This window comes from Camelus ferus, chromosome 20 (genome assembly GCF_009834535.1).
Source record: "Camelus ferus isolate YT-003-E chromosome 20, BCGSAC_Cfer_1.0, whole genome shotgun sequence".
NCBI classification, from domain to species: Eukaryota; Metazoa; Chordata; class Mammalia; order Artiodactyla; family Camelidae; genus Camelus; species Camelus ferus.
In genome coordinates this window covers 37,504,377-37,528,133 of record NC_045715.1, presented here as the reverse complement: position 1 = coordinate 37,528,133, position 23,757 = coordinate 37,504,377, and the positions used below count along the sequence as shown (strand labels likewise).

General features: G+C 37.5%; 1 protein-coding gene across 4 annotated transcripts in view; it reads left to right on the top strand.

Annotated features, from left to right (window-relative positions):
• COL21A1 (collagen type XXI alpha 1 chain) overlaps positions 1-23,757 on the top strand; it is a 218,319-nt gene that overhangs the window by 84,342 nt on the left and 110,220 nt on the right. For all 4 annotated transcript variants that reach the window (XM_032463320.1, XM_032463319.1, XM_032463321.1 and 1 more), the window contains one exon: positions 20,592-20,711. In XM_032463320.1, coding sequence (XP_032319211.1) covers positions 20,630-20,711 — 82 coding nt within the window. In that variant the 5' untranslated portion in view covers positions 20,592-20,629. Of the gene's footprint in view, positions 1-20,591; positions 20,712-23,757 lie in introns of those variants that run through there.

The window sequence follows — 23,757 nt, the reverse complement described above, 5'->3', positions numbered from 1 at the left end:
TTATTACTCTCCAACACTATTTCTTCTTATTTTGAAACTTAATATATTTCATAATTGGCACTCAAACTCTACATCTTAAAAATGCGACTGGCCATATTTTTAGAAAAACTCAGACATATGAAGAACCTGTGTACCCCTGAATAGGACCTATTTGCTTAATACAGGAAATACTTATAAGTTAGTTTGAATCTGTAATTAGGACTCACGTTCTAAACATACAGATTTATTTTCTCATGTACTTAATTTTCAGAAAGAAATGACTACATATCTTGTTATTTTAAACATGTGAGAGATGCTGAGGCAAAGGATCTCATACTATTTATCTTGTAGTAACTTGTGAAAAAGAATATAACAATGAATATGTGTGTGTTCATGTATGACTGAAGCATTGTGCTGTACACCAGAAATTGACATGACATTGTAAACTGACTATACTTCAATAAAAATATATATACAAAGGATCTCATACTTTTTAAAGATTATTTAGTTTACACCTGCAAACAGATGTGGAAAAATGCAGCTTAGGTAAGAAGTTTTGACCTGGGTGAAAAGGCAGTGTCAAGAAAATAGAGCTCCAGGACTCTGCAGGTACTAGAGATGGGACTTGAACTGGAACGTTCCCGGAGTCAGAGGCAGCGAATAATGCTGACCTAGCACTGGCTTCGTACAGCTGTCCACCCTCACATCTGTGTGAGGGTGACCGTAATCCAGAGGCTTTGGTGATGATTCCGGTGGGGATTATCTGGCTCACAAAGCGCACAGTAGAAGGAGAGAAAATGTGGGCTTCTCAGCATCTCTCTGAGTCATCCTAGCGTGGATGGGGTTCTAAGGGACCTCCTTGGCCAGAATGGAAGATTCTCTGGATGTAAACAGGGAATGGCTATCTTTTTGCTGTTTTTTTTTTTTTTAACACTTTTTTTTTATTGAGTTATAGTCATTTTACAATCTTGTGTCAAATTCCAATGTAGAGCATGATTTTTCAGTTATACACGAACATACATATATTCACTGTCACATTTTTTTGCGCTGTGAGCTACCACTCTTTTTGCTGTTTTGATATTTTTGTTGTTATCACCACTTTTTGGCCCTACTTGGTTCACAATTTCAAAGCTAAAATACAGATTTTTCTAAAAATCAACTCTTCTCCAAAAATAATAATGTTTGTCTTCTCTGTGGGGTTGGATGGTATCTCGGCTGGCTTGGTTGGTCGATTGGAACCAAGGTCCCACATGCCAGTTGACTCTGTAGAGCTCCATAAACCACAGTCTGTACACTTTGTCTTAGCCAGTCATCCCGCTGATGTGTGACCCCAAAAGAAGGCATCTCGGAAAGTGTAGATGGATTAGCATAACTCTACCACCACTGTGAAAACAGATACAATGAAATAGTTTACCAATGGTGGATGGGCCATCAAAATATTTAACTGATTGCTTACATATAACATGAAAAGCATAGCGTGGCTTAGGGAATTAGTGGCTTTAAACCCTGCCCTCTAGGAACTCACACACATCAGCCAACTAGGAAATACACATGCACGTGAATTACAGGAAACACACTTACAGGAACGTGAAGGATGCCTGCTTAAAATGTGCAGATAATGGCCTATGAATATTCAGGGAATGGGGTATTCTTTTCAACTGTAGCAATCATTGCTTTTTCCACTCATTTTTGTAAATCCTGGTGTTAAAAAATTCAAGGAGAATGGAAGAAAAATATTATTGAGTCTTTCCAATGGTGAGAGCAGCTTTACAAGGTGCTTTTATGCCATTTTGTGCAGCATTTATAACAACACTTCAAGGTAGGTAGGGTAGCTCTTTTTTTTAAAAATCAAATATAGGTAGTTTATTGATCTGATGTTTAAGGCAAAACAAGCATTTAGAAGACAGTATACAAAAATATTTTAATAATTTTTTGGGGAAACAAAGTTTATTCTTGGAAGTCCAACTCGTTGAGAGATAAAACCGTTTTAAAAGGTAGCTTTATTTCTGATTTTAGAGAGGAGAAAAGTAAGCCCCAGAGAGATTAAGAAACTTGTTTTAAGTCACACAGTAAGTGGTAGATTAAGAATTTAAATCTGTTTTCACTAAAAACCTGTACTCTTTCAACTATGCCATGGTTTCCAGCAGGATGTAGATGAAAACACAGAAGCGCCTAGATTTGGGCCGGTCTCCCAAAACGTCTCCCTCTTGATCTGTAGGTAACCACACTTCTGTGGTTAGATGGTATGGTCCAAGAGTGAAAGTATACGTGCAGCTACAGTGCAAGCAGTAGCGCCGGGTTTTGCAAACGTGCAATCTGGGATAAGTGGGCATGTAGGAGGGGCATGTAGAACCCCAGGGATGGACAAGAGTGATGTCCAATACTTGACGGACAAAGAACGTCTCTCCAAGAACCAAAAGCTGGTGGGAAACAGGGCTGACATTCAGCAGTGGATGTCTGTCTATATCCATCCATCCCCCATTTATTGAATTTCTAATATATGAAAGCTTTATGAAATACCGTTGGGAAGGGGAGAAATCCAGATATATCTCTGTTCTCAAGAAACTCATGAACAAACTAGTGGTTACCAGTGGGGAGAGGGAAGAGTGGAGGGGGCAGAATAAGGAGAGGGGATTAAGAGATGGAAACTATTTTGTTTTTTCAGTTACTGGAAGTTTATTGAGTTTCTTTGATGGTGTCATATTTCCCTGATTCTTTTTTTTTTTTTTTAACATTTTTTAATTGATTTATAATCATTTTACAATGTTGTGTCAAATTCAACTTGTAGAGCACAATTTTTCAGTTATACATGAACATATATATATATTCATTGTCACATTTTTTTCTCTGTGAGCTACCATAAGATCTTGTATATATTTCCCTGTGCTATACAGTATAATCTTGTTTATCTATTCTACATTTTTGAAATCCCGTCTATCCCTTCCCACCCTCTGCCCCCTTGGCAACCACAAGTTTGTATTCTATGTCTATGAGTCTATTTCTGTTTTGTATTTATGCTTTATTTTTTGTTTTTGTTTTTTAGATTCCACATATGAGTGATCTCATATGGTATTTTTCTTTCTCTTTCTGGCTTACTTCACTTAGAATGACATTCTCCAGGAGCAACCATGTTGCTGCAAATGGCATTATGTTGTCGGTTTTTATGGCTGAATAGTATTCCATTGTATAAATATACCACATCTTCTTTATCCAGTCATCCGTTGATGGACATTTAGGCTGTCTCCATGTCTTGGCTATTGTAAATAGTGCTGCTATGAACATTGGGGTGCAGGTGTCTTTTTGAAGTAGGGTTCCTTCTGGATATAAGCCCAGGAGCGGGATTCCTGGGTCATATGGTAAGTCTTTTCCTAGTCTTTTGAGGAATCTCCATATTGTTTTCCATAGTGGCTGCACCAAACTGCATTTCCACCAGCAGTGTAGGAGGGTTCCCATTTCTCCACAGCCTCTCCAGCATTTGTCATTTGTGGATTTTTGAATGATGGCCATTCTGACTGGTGTGAGGTGATACCTCATTGTAGTTTTGATTTGCATTAAGAGATGGAAACTATTATGTGTAAAATAAACTACAAGGATATATTGTACAACACAGGGAATAGAGCCAATATTTTACAATAACTATAAATGGACTATAACTTTGAAAAATAGTGAATCACTATGTTGTACACCTGTAAGTTATATCATATTGCACATCAACTGTGTCTCAATAAAAAATTACACAATTAAAAAAAAGAAACTCACATTTTGGTGGGAGAAGATGGACATGTAAACCAGAAATTATTGCATCAGAAGTCATCTGAAGTTTCCATGTGAGACAGAATCCTAATTCTCTTTGAGTTGGGAAAGATACCACCATGGAAGGTACCACAAGGACTGTGGACACGGAGGATTCCTGAATGGTAGATGGGAACACATCATGAAAGGGCTTGTTTGAGAAGGAGCTAGAACTCTGTCCTGAAGGCAATAGGAAACCATTAAAGGATTTAAATAAAAAATATTAATTAGAGACTATTTTAAACACATAGGAAAAGAACAGAAAGCCGCAACAAACCCATCACTCATAGTTGCAGATGAACCACTAAAGATCTACCCTCATGTCTTCAAACCCAGAAATAATCACTGTCTGAAGCTTGCTGTGTATTATTCCAATGTATACCTTTGTGCTTTTGCTATATATGTATGTACCTCCAAACAACATATATTATTATTTTGTAAATTAAAAATTTACATAGATAGCGTCTTGTTTATTTCCTCCCAGAACTTCCTGTATTCGCTTAACATATTGGCACGCATAGCTCTAAAACAACCATTTTTACTGCCTTAAAATAGATGGGGTTTGTTTATTCCCCTTTTTACTGACGGAAAATTAAGCTGTGTCCATTTTTTTCTGATGACACACCATGCTGCAGTGACACACACGTCTCCTCCGTGTCTCCTTGTGGACACAGGTCAGTTTTTCAGAGTGTACTCCATAAAATAGAAGCATGAGATTGTAAGACTTTTTTTTTTTTTTTTTTTAAATTCTCAGCTTTACTGTAAGCATTGGGAATTGGTTCTCAGAGTGGCTGTGCCACTATATTCATTCTCTCTTTAGGAACAAGGATTTCGATTTTCCTATATCCTCTCTAGCTTTTGGTGTTAATGTATTTTTGTGGGTGTGAGTAGTATTTTGCTTTAGTTGGTATTTTCCTAGTATCAGGGTGGCTCAAGGGGAGGGTCTAGCTCAGTGGGTAAGCGCATGCTTAGCATGCATGAGGTCATGGGTTCGATCCCCAGTACCTCCGTTAAAAAACAAAAAAACAAAAAAAAATCACCTCCCCCATAAAAAAAAAAAAAAAAATCAGCTGAAATAAGAAAAAAAAAAGATGGCTCAATATTTTCCTATTGGGTATTTGGGTTTCTCTTATTTGAGTTTCTTGTTTGTAATCTTTACCCATTGCCCTGTTCGATTATTTGTATTTTTCTTATTGAGTGTAGTCTTATAAAATATATCCAAGGCACCAATCTTTGGTTAGAAATATACATGGCGAATATTTCATTCCGGGTTAGATTTGTCTTGATTTTTAAAATTTATTTAAATTTTTTTTTTTTGTGTGTGAGTGTGTGGGAGAAGGTAATTAGGTTTATTTATTTATTTGATGGAAGGACTGGGGATGGAACCCAGGACCTTGTGCCTGCTAGGCATGTGCTCTGCCACTGAGCACTACCCTCCCCTCTTAGGTTTTGTCTTTTAATTTTATGATACCTTTTTAATGAAAATGTAAATTTCTTCCTTTCCCAATGTTAAAAAGATACCTTATATAGTCCCCCAAGAGTTTTACAGTTTCGCCTTACACATTTAGGTCTCTAACCCAGCTGTACTTGGCTTTTGTATATTACACAGCGTAACAGGGCTATGGTTTTATTCACATTAACCCTCTCCTGTGTGATTACCAATTACAGCACATTTATGCAACTGTGCATCTCTTCACAGCTCATTTATAGTGTGACTTCTCTCCTATAACAAGTTCCCGTGTATAGCTGGGTTTGTTTCTTGAATCTTTCTTTAGACCCACTATTCTACTATAATCTTTTATCAATACTGATTCTTTATAATTACTGTAGTTTTTAAGCAAAATTTACGAGCTGGTAGTACAAAGTGATTCCTTCCTTATTTTCCTTCCTCCAAATTGTTTCAGCTGAATTTGGCCTGTTTTTCTTCCATTTAAATTTTTTGATCAGCTTATCCATTCCACAGTCACACTCAGACACGAAACATCTCGGTTTTGATGAGAATTGCATTGAATGCACAGATTAATTGGATGGAAAATCTGTCATCTTTATGATATGAAGTCTTGCCATATGAATGCACATATTTTTCCATATCTTTAGAACATTTTCTCCTTCAACTATAATTTTGTTCTATTGACATGCCATTATTTTATGGCTACTGTGAATAGTATTTTCAAAAATACATTTTGGAATTTCTTGCTGCTGGAATAAGGGAACAGTGTTTGGTTTTAAAAAGCTTAGTTGTGTTTGCAACAACTTTGCTGACATCTGTTGTTATTTTAAATGATTTTTTATGGAAGTTTCTTTATTTAGATAATTTTCCCTAATAATATTGATAATTTTGTTTCTTTCTCAATCCTTTTACCTTATTTTTGTTATCTTATTTTCTTAGACTGTCTGTTACAGTGCTAAGTAGAGGTGATTGCAGACATGTATTATTTCTAACTTTATTCAAAGAGGATTCTTCTAACATTTCACCGTTAAATATTATATTTACTCATGGTTTTTGGTTTTGTCATATTTAAAAAACTTGTCTTTTCATTTTAAAATCAGGAATGGGTGTTGTATATTTAGAAATAATGAATACGTGTTGAAATTAGCAAATGTTTTCTTCTGCATCTATTTCAGTAGCATGGGTGGATGTAGCATGATAAATCCGCAAGCCTACAACAGTGGCAGTGGATGCAGTTGTTAGCTGTGAGAGAGGAGGGACAGAAAATAGCTTGGGAAGACACTCATGGTTGTGATTTAGGGTAGCGGTGTAAATGGTAGAGTCGTTACTTGAAGAGAGGATGGGAAGAGAAGAGCAATTTTTTACAAATAGACTTTGAGCTCACAAAAAGATTTGTTGGAACTGAGATGCATGTCAGCTGTATAAAAGTTGATGTTCGTTACATTTCTGGATATAATTATTTGAAAATCGACTCTTGACTGAAAGAGTGAAGTGTGCTCTGAAGATAAAAATTTGTGATTCAGTGGTATCAACATGGTAGTTAAAGATGTAGGGGAGGCTAAATTTCTCCAGTAAGAGTTTGCAGAATCGGAAAAGTAGAGGCAGACATAGGAAACAAACTTGTGGTTACCAGGGGGTGAGGAGGGGGTGTGGAGGGATAAATTGGAAGCTTGGGATTTGCAGATATACACTATTATATGTAAGACAGATAAACAACAAGGTCCTACTGTACAGCACAGGGAACTATATTCAATACCTTGTAATAGCCTATAATGAAAAAGAATATGAAAAGGAATATATATGTGTATATATATGTGTGTGTCTGTATATATATATGTATGTATATATATGTGTGTGTGTATATATATAACTGAATCACTATGCTGTACCCTGGAAATTAACACAACATTGTAAGCTGACTTTATTTCAATTAAAAAAATTATTAAAAAAACTCCCATTAAAATAACCATAGGAAAAAAAACAAAGAGAAGGTAGAGGCTCTGGCTAAACCTCAGGAACCCAAATCCATATCGGACAGCAGAGGGGACCCGCAGAGAAGTCTGAAAGTAAGTCAGGAAGCCTTAAGGAGAAAGTTCCAATTAAAGAAGAAAAAAAAAAGCCATCTGTCTGAGCCAAACGCAGGTACGTTAAGAAAGATGGCCAGACAGAGCTGACTGACTTTGGCAGCTGGGAAGTCACCGGAGCCCTTACACGGGAGCAGTTTCCACAGCCCGCTGGAGTCAGGCGCGGGGCTGGCGGGGGTGCAGCTGCAGCGGGAGGTGGGGAAACGGAGGGAGCGGGTCGGAGACCCTGGTCGGGAAGCCTGGCCGTGTCGGGAGGGAGAGAACTTGCAAGCAAGAGAGTCGAGGCAAGAATGATCCTTCCAGAATGAATTGCCAGTTTCCCAGTTTTGAAATTGTCGGGTGCATAAAGCGTAGAAGATGAAGCTTCAGTGAAATGTGATTGTGAGAGAGTTACCGGATGTGATGAAGAGCCGAACAAGGCTGTGTGACAGTTTTAATTCAGAATTGATTGTTCGGGTACATATTTGTCTCTTACGTCTGAAAGCTCGGAGTCACGCCAAAGAAATTCATAAGATGCAAATTCAGAGGCTGGAGCTATCCCTGTATGACAGTGAAGTCCTTAAAGAAGGGTAAAACTCTACAGATTCCATTTTCAAACCAAGGAGACTCGCAGACATAGAAAACAAACTATGGTTACCAAAGGGGAAAGGCGGGAGAGGGATGAATTTAGGGGCTGGGGAGTAACAGACACACACTACTAGATACAAAACAGGTAAACAACAAGGACCTACCCTAGGGCATAGGGAGCTCTATTCAATTTCTTGTAATAACATATAATAGAAAAGAATCTGAAAAGAAAAAATGTATATGCATGTGTATGTATAACTGAATCATTTTGCTGTACACCTGAAACCAACATTGTAAATCAACTACACTTTAATAAAAAAAATTAAACAAAATAAGACATGGGGCAAAAATATATAAAAAATCATTTTCATGTCTTATTTGTGGCATAACAACTATATACCAATGATCGAATAGATCTCTAATTTGGAAAAAATAATAATCTAAATGAAAAAAAAGTAGCCTTGTCTGTGAGGGATTGGACTTTGAGTCTGTTTTTGATACCGTGATTCAGTAAAGGCTGTTGAGCCCACAGACTCGGCGAGTCTGGGATGGAGGAAGCCCTTGGTCCAGCACTGGGATCAGGAGAACCATTTTCTGGATGCTGTTTGTCCTGGCACAGTTCGGTTCACCGGATTTGTTTCCAATTTAAATGATTTCTCTGCCAGGTGAAGTTGGTAATGATTAAAGAAATTTTAAAAGATGTCTTTAATCCGGTGAGGTGCTTTCCATGTCTTTGGTTGTCACTTGAAAATGATATTCATGGTAAGCTGGGGTACATTTCTGAAGGTGCCAGATGTGTTTTTTGTCGTTGAAATTATCACCAAAATCTCCAACAAACCAGTTCAGGGTTTCCATGGAAACATGATTTCACCCCGTCTATGAAAACCCCTTTTCTTTTTTTTTAACCTCCTTATCATGGAACTTGAATCTCGGCAATGTTTTTCCTGCAATTCCTGCTCCAAGAAAAAGAAAACAGGTTTCCAGTTAGACAAAAATGCACATTTTGCCCATTAAAGTTTAACTCCAAGGGACCTTTTCATTTAGGGAGGTGAACAATGGCCATAGCCTAAAATCTTTCCTATTTAGGTACTAATATGCATTTTTTGGTTACTTTTGTCTTGTAGTTTTTAAATACTTGGTCAACCTCTAGTTAAAGTTGACCCAAGTTATGTTAAAATGACTTCATACTTCTAGTAACCAACTACGTGGTATCTAGCTGGTCTAGAAATCTTCAAAAAGCTGTCACCTTCTTCATTTTAATTTTTTCCCCATGCCTACCCCAAAGCCTGACACAGGTTGATCGTCAATACATTCTTCTCGAGCCAGCGATGCTACCAATATTTCCGTGCCTTCTGTGGACTTAGCACTGGGAAGGACTCTGCAGGGTAAAAACACATAGATAAGAAACTCTCCTGTTGGTCATTAGGGATTAGGAAGGGTAAAGAATGACTATAAATTCGCTTTTCACTATTTAACCTCACACGAGCCAGAGTTTTACTGTCTCATTTAATTTTTTGCAATAGTCCTAGGAGGGCTGTTGGTTGTTTCAGATGAGGAAACTGTGACCAAGCCAGGGTTGAGAACATGCCCAGGCTAGTGATCGATAGACCAGGATGTGAATACCAGCGGCACATTAACAAGATACTTACTAGTTGGAGAGATGATTCTTCACAGTAAACGATTAGTGAATTAGTAGATGTGACTGGTCGTGAGGATCTTGGACAAGGAACGATTGTGTGGATGAGAATAATCGTGCACAGTTGAAAATGAAAGCACTGCTTACCATGCGGTGAACTTTACACAGTATCTCTAATCAACACCCCATATTTGTATTTTATCCGCTGGAATACAGCATCTGAGCTCTTAGACTTGTTTCTTAAATGTCTATGATTTGCTTTTTTTTTTAAAAAAAGCCAGCAATGCAATGGTATAGTTATACTTTTGTTTAAAAAATACAAAAGAAATCCATGTAAATTGATTTTGCTGATTATCACAGACTCGCAGAATGTCAGGCTGGTCAATCCTTTTCTTTTTGTAGAAAAGAAACCAAGGCCCAGAGACAGTTCCAGCTGAGTTTTTCCTTCCGTCTTGCTTACATTTAAATGATGGCAGAATCAGGCTAAATATTGCCTTCCAACACCCAGGCTATGTTTTTTAAGCCCCATAATGCTTTCACTCATTGATTTGTAGCAGAGAGATATTCATCATTCATGGATAAAAACAATTCTAATAATTTTTGAGTAGATATCCCTTATTTGTCCTACTTTGATAAGCTAGTGTAGAAATTCCTAACTGTGGAAACCATGCATTCAACGTCTTTCTATAAAGTATTCTTAGAAATCCTTAAGGACTTTCAAGTACATTATTAAACTAGGTGATAATGACGCTTCGTATCTATCCTTTGCCTGTTTTTGCGTGTCTTTTCCTTGGTGATATTTTGTTCCTTTGTCAATGATTTTGAATTCTAGTTTTCCCTTGTCTTCTCTTGGGTTTCACACAAGTGCCATGCGTTTTAATTTTCTCCGATTAGTTGTTTTCCTTGAAAGGGAAAAGTTGTAAGTGCAGGAAGATAATTATAATCATTCTTCTACTTAAATGCTGCCTTTATGGATGTGTTACTCATTTAACAAACCTAGAATTTCTCCTGTAAACCTAGGATACCTTAGAGGAGGATCAGTTACTGTATTTGTAACAAAACTATATTATAAAATCGCTTATTAAGTGGCTCTTTTTTGTTATAGGAATCTTGTTATTTTGTAAGGGGCTCTGTTCCTGACTGGCAGTTAACACTAGATAATACGTCAATGGTTATCTCACAGTCACAGTCCTAGAGCCATGATAATTAGACAAATAATGATCTAAACCTTTAAAAATGAACCTAAGGACACAGTACATACCAAATTATATGAGGCCCCAAGTTACCATGACGTATTTCCAGGAAACCCTCCAGTGTATCATAACTATGGTTTGAACATAAGAAATGTTAATGAAACGCTTAGCACTGATTCTCTTAGAATTAAGAATGATTTCGGAGTAAGTTATTCAGGTTACACCACGTCTCTTAAACTCTCCAGGAAATTTGAATTGGCGCCATCTTTTTCTCCAGTGTTCACTTGACAATTTCACAATCTTTGAAACTCATCAGACTTGGTGACAAAAAAATCAGAAAAATAACTTCTCATATAACATCATGCTTAAAATTGCAGATAGAGGCATGACCATTCACTGAGTTTTAATAAAAGTATAGAAGTGTTTTATTAATTAGGCAGTTTTGAATTAGTTGAATGTGGAACTAGAAATTGTATGTGGGGGGCAACTTAATGAAGAAAAATAAATTTGTATTTTTGGAGCATAACCCAGTGAAATAACATTTGTTTTTAAAAAGGGGGGATTGCACTCATTACTGTGTGTATCACACACACATTTAAGCGACAGCCCCCCTACCCTCCAATTTGGTTAATTAGTCTAGAATAGAAACACTGCAAACCAGAGGAGGGTTTGTTTTTTTTTTTTTTGGCATGGAGGTAAATAACTCACTATAGTTTCTTCCCTCCATAGCTTGGTGTCTACATTATTATCACGTGTGCTCTGTAAGTGTACTGCTGCTGTTAGCCACACCTAGGAATTTAGTTTGCAACATATGTCTTTTAGTAAACTCTGACCATTAAAATGGTTTAAAGTAAGAAAAAGACAGATGAAACAGACTGGGCTTACTATTCATCTTAGAAAAAATGTAGAGCATTTGTGTTCTGGGTACAATGTTTTGTTGATTATGTCTGTTACAAATTTTCTTTCCCCACTGGGTGACTGGTACTTTTATTATTTTTGTATCTATTTATATTGTATCTATTTTTATATTACTTTTATTCTTTGAATACATAAGAAGCTAAAGCAAACAAACCACCATGCTCCTATCACACCCAGTGAATTTTTTAAAACGGTGAATATCACCTAATATCCAGTCCACGTACAATTTTCTCTGTCTCAGAAATATCTACCATTTGTTGTTTGATTTAGGATTCCAACAACTTTCACCATTGCATGTAATTGATCTGTCTCTTAAGTCCCCCTACTTGTGTTTTTGTGACATTTATTAATTGTACAAGTTTTCATTCTGGCTAATTTCATCCTCTTGGTGTCGTTGAACACAGTCCCGAATTTCTTATAATTGGGTAAATACCAAGACTTGGGTAGATTCAAGTTTTCCTTTTTATTGGCCAAAAATAACTCACAGATGGAAATGTGCTCCATTATGTCATGTCTGGAGGAACATACGTCTTGCCCTGCTTTAATGATGCTGAAGTAGGTGAGTGTGTTCAGGCGTAGTCAAGCCCGATGCACCTGTCCCGGTTCCCCCTCTCACCTTTCACCCAGTCGCGCTGTAGCACGGGTGAGCCTCTGCTAGACCTCGTATGTCATTAGCGCTTGCAAAATGTGGTTTCTCTCATTCTGTTGTAGTCCTCTGGCATTTGTTATCTCTTGCCTCATTAACTGTTTTTTTAACCTTAAGTATTATCCATTGTAAGAAAAGGAGGAGAAATGCTTGATGCTTTTTGTTTATTTGAGTCCTAGCAACCTTGAAAGTGATCAAGGGTGGTTGGGTTTTTTTTTTTTTTAATGTTTGTTTTTGTTTTTATGTATCTTTTTTGGACTCAAAGGTTGAGTAAATTGTTATACTTCCAATTCATTGTAGTTCTTCTTTTTCTTATTATTTTATTGAGTTATAGTCAGTTATAGTCAGTCTTTAGCTAATAGGAGCACCTCAGCTTAGCTCTTGGGTCCTTTTGATCTAATCCGGGTAGCTTTTGAGACTTCCTTTGTTTTTAGAATGACAAGATTTCTCTGTCTCATGTCCTCCAGATCTGGAATCTGCTATTCTCCCTAAGGAGCCCTGGTTTCTTTTAATGGGAAATGGTATTTAGAAGCCACAGCTGGGGGGCCAGAGTTGCGTTTTGATGGTTTTATTTGTATCACCTGAGTATGAATTGCTCATTTCCACCCATTTTCTTTCACCCTGGCTCCTCTTCTGTCTGTGCCATTTATTGTCTGTTTATTACCCTGGATTGCTATTTAGCTTTGCATATGCCTATATTTTATTTTCCAAGTAGGCGCACATCTAAGACGAGAATCACATCGTGTGACTTGTTACTCGGCATTCTTCGTGGTGGATCATGGAAGAAATGGAAGATTAGGAGGTTGGAGAACAATTTGACCTGGGTTAGATGTTTAAAATTTTATTAGCTTTTCCTTTGGGGATGTCTTTGCTTTTCTGATATGATAATTGCAAAAATACGAGCTGTGTTAAGAAAAAAAATTAGGCTAATATATATTAATATAAGAGGAATTCCGGGATAGAAAAAAAGAGCTGCATTCATAAGCACACTTAAAATGACCAGCGGAGTCCCATGGCCTGATTTCAGCGGACTTGGTGCCACAGGCAAATAAAATACTCTGTACGGCGTGTTCCTTGGGCGTCTTTTACTGGTCTCATTTCGAATGATTACACAGACACGTATATTCTTTCTTTGCTTGACTATTTAGAAGCTGCTATGGCCAGATGGGATTTTAAACCACTCTCCCAAACTACAGACAATCAAATTAATGTCATTCACTTTTTCTTTTGCAGCTTAAATGGATGCTATGTAATGTGTCCCACAAACAGATTAAGAAAGCGGTCTCCCACTTTGCAGTGTACGAAGCAAACTGCAAAGCACAAAACAGAAGCTCCCTGGAATCTGTTAGCCTCCTGTCTATTAAATGGGGATTTATAATTACCTGTCTGCCTACCATGCTAAGTTGTTGTCTAGAGAAATAGGATAACAAATGTCAGTTGTGTAGTTAACCGTTAATTGTTACCCACTATCGAGGTGGCATTGATGAATTACATATTTTGGAGGGCAATATTTGATGTATGAAATTCCGAAAGTTCTAAATGTAGTTCTGCTGTTTTAATGATAACTCGAACAAACCAAACTCTACACACAGACGTATATACAAGAACTCATTCTTAATCCTTTCACTGGTTTGCCAGCATTTTGCCCTTCTCACTTCCACCTGTCCCATCTGGCGTTTCCTTCTATTACCTTGATGTTAGAAATATGGAACACAATACATGTGTGTTTGTAAAACCGTGGGGACCAGAATTTCTCTTTCCTCACCTTTCCTTCTTTTACAATTTAGTTCAAAGATGAGGGTTGATGTCTCACGAGGGGACTTTTTTTAGTCTTCAAATTTATCTGAAGGTTTTACAACCAAGCTCAGCAATCACATTTGGAGATGGCATTTTTCAGGATAGTCCCTCGTTTTCAAAGCATTTCTGCATTCCTGGTGGTGACTTTCCAGCCAGTGGACCCAAGGAAAGATACATTAATTGCAAGGAGACAAGGCATTTGCTTTCATTTGTATCCAGTGTTCTCAGAAATTTACTTATAAGTATCTATTTTGATTTTAATAAAATATTAGTGGTGGTGGCAGTAGACTATGATACAGCAGATGAAGAAATGGAAGAGAGAAGAAAAATAAATAGGATAATCATCAGTTGACAGGTTCTCTGGGAATCACCTAATTTTTTAAATTTTTTATTGAACTGTAATCAGTTTACAATGTGTCCATTTCTGGTTTACAGCATAATGTGCCAGTCATACATATACATACATATATTCGTTTTCATACTTTTTTTCATTAAAGGTTACTACAAGATATTGAATATAGTTCCCTGTGCTCTACAGTATCAACTTGTTGTTTATTTTACATATAGTAGTTAGTATTTGCAAACTTCGAACCAATTCTTAAATGCTGGAGAATTTTGATTTTGAAAGTGGGATGCTCTACTCAGTGTGAAAACCTCGTGGTAATGCACACATGCCTAACACCCTCCAGGATTCATGCTGTATTTAGAGGAAACCGTTCTGAAGGTAACAGACCATGTGGGGTCCTCCTACCTCACTGCAGCCCCTGCCTTTCTTCCTCCTGCTCCCTCACTCCGGTTCCTGGACCTTCCTTCTGTTCCTAGAACCAGCCGCACGTGCTCCATCCGCAGGGGGCAGGGTGGTCCTCAGTTCTGGGCAAGGATGTCTCCTTCCCGTCGGTCAAGATGCTCAGGGTCCCATCGCAGATGCCGTCTCTGACCTCCAAGTGGGAAGCAGCCCTTCCTCTGCTCCTGGCCCAAGTTCTACGTTACTGTTTCCATTTCTTGGTAGCTCCCACCACTATCTGAAATGATGTCACCCAATCATTTATTTAGTCTCTGGCTCATGAACGGCATGAAAGCAGATTCCTTGTCTAGCTGGGTCACTTCCGAATTCCCAGCCCGTAGAAGAGTTATCCGTCACACCATAGGCACTTGATAAATATTTGTCGGTGTATGAATATAGTGGGAAGAATTCAGGAGTGAGAGAAGCTGAGTTGGAGTTGTGGGTCTGTTACCGATGCCTGCGGCAGGCAAGCCGTGGTACCTAAGTCAGAGTCACATTCCTCCACTCTTGCTCAGGTTAAATGACGCACTGTTGTCTCCAGCATTGTAGATTGTAAAATTTCATCATGACAATCCTGTGAGGTTGTGGAAGATGAATCATTGTCTCTGTAGTTGAAAGAAAGGTTACAGATAGCCAGTTTCATCCTTTTTTTTTTTGAACAGTAGACCACTATAAGAAAGATACTTAAATTATAGCTGGTTGGTGGCGGTGTTAAATCTATAACCTGGGTTGCCTGGTGTATAGTTTGCCTCATGCATATTCCACATGAACAGGCGAGCTCAGTTTGATTTTTACAGTCTGTTAAAAGTAATTTCGTCCTTTTTCATTATCCATAAAGAACTCTTTGGATTGAAAGAGTAGCATTGAAAGGTTCCATTTTTCCAAAACAGAATCTTCGATGTCTAAAGCATCACCTGGGAGCTGTTAGATGTGAATGATCCTAGGTTGTTAACCGAACCTACTGAATCAGATTCTGCAGCTTAACAAGATCTCTAAGTGGCTTGTGTGCATGTTACCATTCAAAATATGGGGATGCTAAGGTTGCCTGACCACACATCTAGTAGCCAACTCTTAGAAATTTTGCATGTAAAGATTTTCTGAGTTGGGCTTTCCTATTTGGGGTTGCTACCTTGCTCTACTGGGCGATAGGAGGTTAATTTTTTTCTTATCGTTTCTGCTTTGCCTTATACCAGAATTCCTAGAACTTTGGGGCACATTAGCAAGTGGGAGCATTTCACTGCACTTCACTTCACTTCACTTCATTTCATTTTATATGTTTGGCCCCTTGCCCTGCAATCTGAAACTAATGCGTAGGTGGGGCTAGGGCATCTGTATGTTAACCAGCTCCTCAGGTGACTGAAGTAAATGGTAAAACTGGTTATGCCTCAGTATATATGCATTGTACAATAAAATAGCTGTAAAATACATTTATGGAATATCCCAGTTATGTCTTTCAATGGTTAAATCACATGGCTGTAGTATGTATTTAAAGCCCTTTTCATATAATCTGCTTTAATGGCTGTCAATCTCAAATATAATGCAGTGAGACATTCACTGTAGCCCAAGAATTCTGAAGGAATTAGATGGTGCATACAAATCATGAGGGTTTTTTTTTTTTTTTTTTTTTTTTTGGTAGAGGAGCAGAATAACTTAATTTTGAGGCTTTTGGGGAGGAAGTTAGTCAATTTTTATTAGTACACACTGTTGCCATAAAACAGTACATCCTGGTAATGACTCACCAAAAATGCCTCTCGCTGACATTTTTTGACCTTTATAGCTCTTTGTCCAGACAACCAGCCTCATTTTAAAAACGACAGTGATGATTTTGGATTGATTGTTTTTTATTGAGGCATAAATTATATACAACAAATTATACAGGTTTTAAGCCTTCTGCTGAGTGGCTTTAGACCAATTTATGCTCCCGACTATATCACAGCAAATGTAGAATATTTCTCACACCCAGCAAGTTTATTTGTACCACGTTCCAGTTGACTTCTCTCATCAAAGGCAAATGTTTCCTGATTTCTAACACCGCAGATTGGTTTTGTATCTTGGGACTTCATATTGCTGAAATCATGCTCTCAGTATTCTTTTGTGTTTGGCTTCTCTAATTTAACTAAATGCATTTAAAATTACTCATGTTCTTGGGTATAACAATAGTTCATTATTTTTTTTTTTTGTTGCTCTGTTCCTTTCTGTGACTGTAACCAAACAACTTGTTTATCCATTTTCCTGGGGCTAGCATTTGAGTTATTTTTAGTTTGGCACTATTACGAATCAAACTACTACAAACATTGTTAGAGTCTTTTTGTTGGCACATGTTTTCATTTCTCTAAGTTTTATACTTAGCAGAAGGATTGCTGGTCATAGTTTAATTTTATAAGAAACTGAACCTAACGGTTCTCTGAAGTGGTTACATCATTTTTAACTCTCACCAAAAGTGTGTGAGTTCCAATTTCTCCAATAGCCTCATAAACATTTGATATTGCCAGTCTTTTAATTTAGCCATTTTAGTGAGTGTGAAATGATATCTTATTTTGGTTTTAAGATACTTTTCTCTGATGACTAACGATGAGAAACATTTAATATGCTTAATGGCCGTTTCTGTATTTTCTTATGTGACATGTCTGTTCAAGACTTTTACTCATTAAAAAAATAATTGGATTGTTTTTCTTTTTATTGTTGACTTTTAAAAAAATATTTGCATTCTGTATGTGAGTCATGTTTCATAAGTATTTTATTCTGAATATGGGCTTGTCTTCTTAATGATATCTTTGGAGGAACAGAAATGTTTAATTTTGGTGAAATCTAATGTGTATCCATTTTTAAAATTCATAGTGGTTTTAGTGTCCTAAGAAGATTTGCCCAGTCCCAAGGTTGGGAAGATATTCTCTTATGTTTTCTCCCAGAAGAAGCCTTATTGTAGCTTTTACCTTTAGATCTATGCTTCATCTAGTTTCTATATGTGGAATGAGATGGGGTCAAGACTCATTTTAGTGTTTATACAGTTGATCTGGCACCATTTATTGAAAAGCCTTTCCTTTCCCATTCAATGACCTTGACACTAATGCAAATCAATTGACCATATAAGTGTGGGTCTATTTTTGAACTGTCTTGTGTTCTATTCTATATATTTATCCTTATATCAACAGCACACTTTCTTGATTACTGTAGCTTTATAGTAAGTCAAAATCAGATGGTGCAAATTCAATTTAGCTCTTCTTAATCGTGACTGTTCTTTATCCAGATTGTTCTTCATTTAAAATTGTTCTTGTAATTCAAAATCATTTGCATTTTATAAGAATTTTACAATAAGTTTGTCAATTTCTTTTAAAAATCCGCTGGGGTGTTGACTGGGATTGTGTTGAGTCTGTAGGTCAATTTGAGGAGGATTAATGTGTGACCAATATTGAATCTTTTAACCCATGAGTATAGATCTCTCTATTCGCATTCCTTAATTTCTCTCGATAACGTATTATTGTATAGTTTGATGTAGAGGCCCTTCACATTTTTCACTTGTTTTATTTCTAGGTTTATGATGCTTTTGCTAGTATTTGATATATTACATCCACCGCTCTATTTTGTTGCTAGTATATAGATTACACTTAAAAAAAAAAACAACTATTAACCTTGTGTCCTGTGACCTTGCTAAGTTCACTTGTTAGTTCTACTAGTATTTTGGTAGATTTCAAAAAGTTTTCTATGGAGATAATTATGTTGTCTGTGAATAATTAACAGTTTTCTTTCTTTTTAAATAGTCTTTGTATCTTTTATTCTCATTTTGAATGTGGCGCTGCCTAAGACTTCCTGTACAGTTTTGAAAAGAAGTGATTTGAGAATATATCCTTAACTTTCTACTGATATGGGGGAGAAAGCTTTTAGTCTTTCACCATTCAATATGATTTAAGCTGTCGATTTTTTTCGTAGATGGCATCCATTTATAAAGTTGAAGAAGTCCCTTCTACTGTTAGTTTGCCGAGAGTTTTATCATGAATGGGTGTTGAATTTTATTCAATGCCTTTGCTGCATAAATTGAGGTATTCAGGTGATTTTTCTTTTTTTGTTCCTTAGCAATGTGAATTGTATCAGTTGAGTTTTAAATGTTAAACCAATCTTGCATCTCTAGGCTAACCCTCACTTGGTCATGATCTTTTGTCTATATTGCTAGATTTGACTTGCTAATAATTCATTATGTATTTCTACGCCCTGTTCGTGAAAGATAATGAACTATACTTTTCTTGTAATATCTTTGTCTAGTTTTCCATTAGGGTTATGTTGATCTCATACTAGAAGTTGGGGAGATGGGGAGATTCTTCCTCTATTTTCATTTCATTTCATTTCATCAAAGTATTTGATTATTACTATCATTACTTTCTTTAAATGTTTGGTAGAAATTACTGATGAAACTATTGGAAACTGGAGTTTTCTTTGTGGGAAAGTTTTTGGTTAAAAATTCAATTTCTTTAATAATTTCCATTTAGATCCATTTCAGTAAATAGTGTATTATAAGACTGTCCATTCCATCTGTCTACTCATTGTCCTTTTAATGTCTGTAGGGTCTGTAGTGGCATCTCCTTTTTCAATATTGACTTAGGTAATTTATGTTTTCTGTCTTATTTCTTGATTATTCTTTCTAGGGTTTTTAAGAATATCTATTTGCTCAAAGAACTCTAATTTTATTGTAGGGCTGGAATGCCTTGGAGCGACTTTTCTCCATTCTGTTGCTTCTCCCCTAACGTTCAGCAGAGAAGGATTTGTACCTGAGGAATTCCCTGGGTTCTTGAACAGGGGGAGGGAGGAAGTGGGTGTCTCTAGACTGTTTTGCACTGCTCTCAATTTTCTGTGCTACCTGTTTATTCCATGTACCCAGTTAAAAGGTGCGGGGAGGAATTGCTGGATGGGGGCATTCTTTCTCTGCAGCCTGGACCTTTCGGGATTCTAAGCTGTCACACCAGCTTTGACTGATTTCTTTCACACTGTAGCAAATTCTCCCTCCTCTTGAAGGACGGCTCCCTTTCTGCTAGAGACAAAAGCACCTCTGAATCTTTTCTGTCCTATGAAGGATTAATAACTTTTGGAATTTAGGTCTTTTAGGTTTCTTTCAACCTTGTTTTTTTCTTCTGTGTTTTAAAAGACTATAGGTTTACAGTTTATCTGACATGTTTGGGAGTGATAGTCTTTTGTAACGTTCCACATTCTAACCAGGAGTGAAGTCCTTGGACTAACTTAGAAGACGTATTAAACTGAGTGTTTCTGAGTTACATAAAATAGATCTTATTGTTTATAATTAACACCCCATTAAAAAAGTTCACTCTTGCCATTCAGCTTTATCATACAGATATTTTTACCAGATACCCTTTGAGTGTTTCTTAAATGAAAATCCATATTTAAAAGAAGGATGTTTGCTACCACTGAGATAATAAAAAATGCGCTAAGGTTCTACAGACTGCTTAAAAGGGGCGATTCTAGCAAATATTTTGAGCAAAGCCCAAAGTTTTAGGTAAGTTTTGCTTTCCCAGGGTAATTGTGAATTAAAAGCTAATCACGGGCGTTCCTTAGCTCCCAACCATTGTCGTGTTGTCCTGCATCAATACATTTGCAATGTGGCTATTTTGGGTGCGTAAGTTAATTCCAAGGTTAGTAACTGTACTTCGACGGGATATTGCGTTTAAACAATTAAATTTATCACAGTTAGGTATTTGTCTTTATTTTTCTGATATATTTAACTTTTTTTTTTCTTTTTAGGAATCCTAAAACCAAAATATTGGAAGGAAAACAGAAACATGGCTCATCACATTACATTCCTTTGGATAGTTTTGCTTCTTCAGAATTCTGCCTTAGCTGATGATGGGGAGATAAGATCAAGTAAGAACCCTCAACATTGTCTTTTTTGTTATCAACAAATTAATTGTGCAAATCAGATTAGAGGAGCTCAAGCAATGGCTTTAAGAAGCTTAACTTATTCTTCATGTCTTTGATGCTGCGATCCCCCAACATTGATGAATTGCTATGTTACCCATTAACTGAGAGGAAAAGCTGTGAGAGGTCATTCAGAGAAAATTCTATGCGAATCGTTCATTTTATTAACCCATCAGGGTTTGGAGCAAATCATCTGGTATTGAGTCCAAGTTCAGCTGTTGATAAGCTTCATGACATGGAGATAAAGAAGGTACTTGCCTCTTAGGACAGTTATCAGGACCTCATCCTATGAGGTCATTGCGTAGAGATAATAAGACAGTCCTTGTAAATAAGGTAAGGCATATAAACGTCTCAGCACACAGTGACTAGTACTCTGCCTGTAGGAGGTCTTGTGTTGGAGAAGGTAGGCTCTGTGAGTGGCAGTTTGCTACCCAGGCCATCCTTCACAGATACCATACTTCTGTTTAAAAGTTTGCTTAGATTCATATTTTAAAACTCATAAACATAAACCCTCTGCTGTAAATGAATTATGGTTTCTATCACAGTTAAATCAGACGGTTTGACAGTTTGGTTCAGCTTGGCTTAAGACTTATTGACAATAATATTTAATGTCTGCATAAACACTTTTATAGTTCGGTTCCCCCCCTCCCCCCGCCAAGCACTCTACAAGGCAGATACTCTTTATTTTTTTTGAGTGGGAAAAGAGAGTCGTCACATTTAAGGGGCTTGCTTAGTGTCATACCTATGTCTGGTTAGAGCTGTAATGACTATTTGAACTACGCCTTGATCTTCGGTGCATCCCTTCCCTCCAGTGATTGCCTGTCTAAGAAGGAGGTCTCTTGGAGTGGCAGTTTGGCTGGGGTTTATAAATGGCAGTGCTTGCTTTCGTAGCCATGTGCTTGGCTAACCTTGCAGTTATGAAATACATGCCCCATGGCTCTGGAAAGGGGTGGAAAGAGCCCAAGAATAACTCTGCAAGAATTTATAACCACTGAATCGAGTGGTACACAAACACTCGCAGGTCCAGGCAGTAACAGATCGCACAGGGTTGAGGAAAGGCAACACTGAGGAATCCTACAAATACAATCTTCCTGTCTGTCTGTCTGTTCCACAGAACTCCAATAAAAGCATAACCCTGTCATCCTGTTATTCCAAAAATAACAGGTGAACTGGATTCCCTTGGGTTAGAAAATTTGCCTCTGGGCTGAATTCCACTTGTGCTGTCCCTGCCTTGAACTCCGGCGGTGGCCACCGTGGCCAGGCAGTTAGACTAGTGTCCCTCACGCCTGTCTACATTCTTCGACACCTCCTGCCATATAGCATCTGAGGAGGGACGTCATGATCACAGTTACAGTTTTTAGGCAAATCCATATTTTGGCAAATTTTTAGGGGGGGTGGGTAACTTCTTGGCTGTTAATACGTGTTTGCCTGACAATAGTGTTTGCTTTTGCTGGTTACTGTGATGGGTGAGTTGAGATCACTGTAAAATTGAGGCCTCTCCATGTGAGCTTTGTCAATATCCCAGATACATAATTGACAAAGATAAGGAAAAGAATGGAAAGGAGAGGAAGGCGGGAGTGAGGGAGGTGAAGAGAGGGAGAGGTTGATTGATTGATTGGTTTACTCCAAAGAGAGACAAAAATACTAGTACTAATTGTCACCAAGCAACTTTTTTCACCAGTACCATCCTTTGCAATTATGATACCTTATTGGCAATATATACAGAAAGTAAATCATCCTTATTATAACTTTAAATTGGGCATCTGACCATTACTTAAGGGAGACCCTGAGTAAAACCATAGGTTTTAAAAGTTGCCATCTCATTTTCTTCCAACTCATCATCTCCAGGGACATGGGATCCTTATCCTATGGGCCAAAAACAGCAGTATTCTTGCTGCTTTGAGTGCAGAAGTTGGGGAAGGAAAGGGCCAGTACGGTTGTTCCCTCCTGGACCTCTTGTTGGCCGCTACAAACCCTTGGAGTTACCCAAACAAACCAGTTTGTCTCTTGGGCTGTGTCTGTCTCTCACCTCTGGACCTTTGCACATGCTGTTCTGATTAGAATGGCCTCCTCTTGACCTGGTTAAAGCTCTCTCCTTTCACATCTCAGGCTGCCTGTCAACTTTCCCTCAAAATCATCCTGTCTTTCCATAATTAAGTGGCCACCCCCTCCTAAATGTTCTCCAAATTCTCTGAAATTTCTCTAACCAGCCACTTGTCCATCTTCCTAGGCTGTGAGCATTTTGAGGTGTCTCTTGTAGGCTTGAAGCCAGTGCCTCGCATGATGTCAGGCACAGAGTAGGTATTCAATATATGCATCCCGAAAGAATGAAATCAGATTAGGGGCATGTTGTGTACTGGGGAAACGAGAATGAAGTGTTTTTTGTTTTCCACAGGTGTTTAGAACTCGTCTGGGTATAACTTGCACCCTGGATAGTCTTTTTTTTTTTTCCCGGTCGAGTTCTAAGATGTGCCGATCACATGTGTTTCCTGGTATCTTGAAACAAGAATCTATCTCTACAGAGAAAGAAAGAGCTTTACAGCCTTGGACACAGATTCACTTCGCACAGGCTAATGTTTTGACTATATTAGTGGCTGTAGATGAGAGATCAGACCTTCAAAAATTCATCTTGCATGGAGTGCAAGAGTGACTGCTTTTGTGATTTTGGTTCATTTAACTTTTATCAACTCAGTCAAGAATATGTACACCAGAAACCAGCACAACACTGTAAATCAACTATACTTCAGTAATAAAAAAGAAAGAATATGGATCTTTGTTGGCTAGTTGAGTCCTGAAGTTGGCAGAAAGTTTGTTTTTAATTTCTTCCCCCCGACTCATTGATTTATATACATTTTATACATATTTCAGGTTAAAATAAGCATATTTTATTGATAAACAATGATGTTAGTGTAGAGCTTAAATCATGCATTTATTTATTAAGTTTTTTTGTGTTTTTTTAATTCAGTAGAGAACTAGAATAAAATGTCACTTC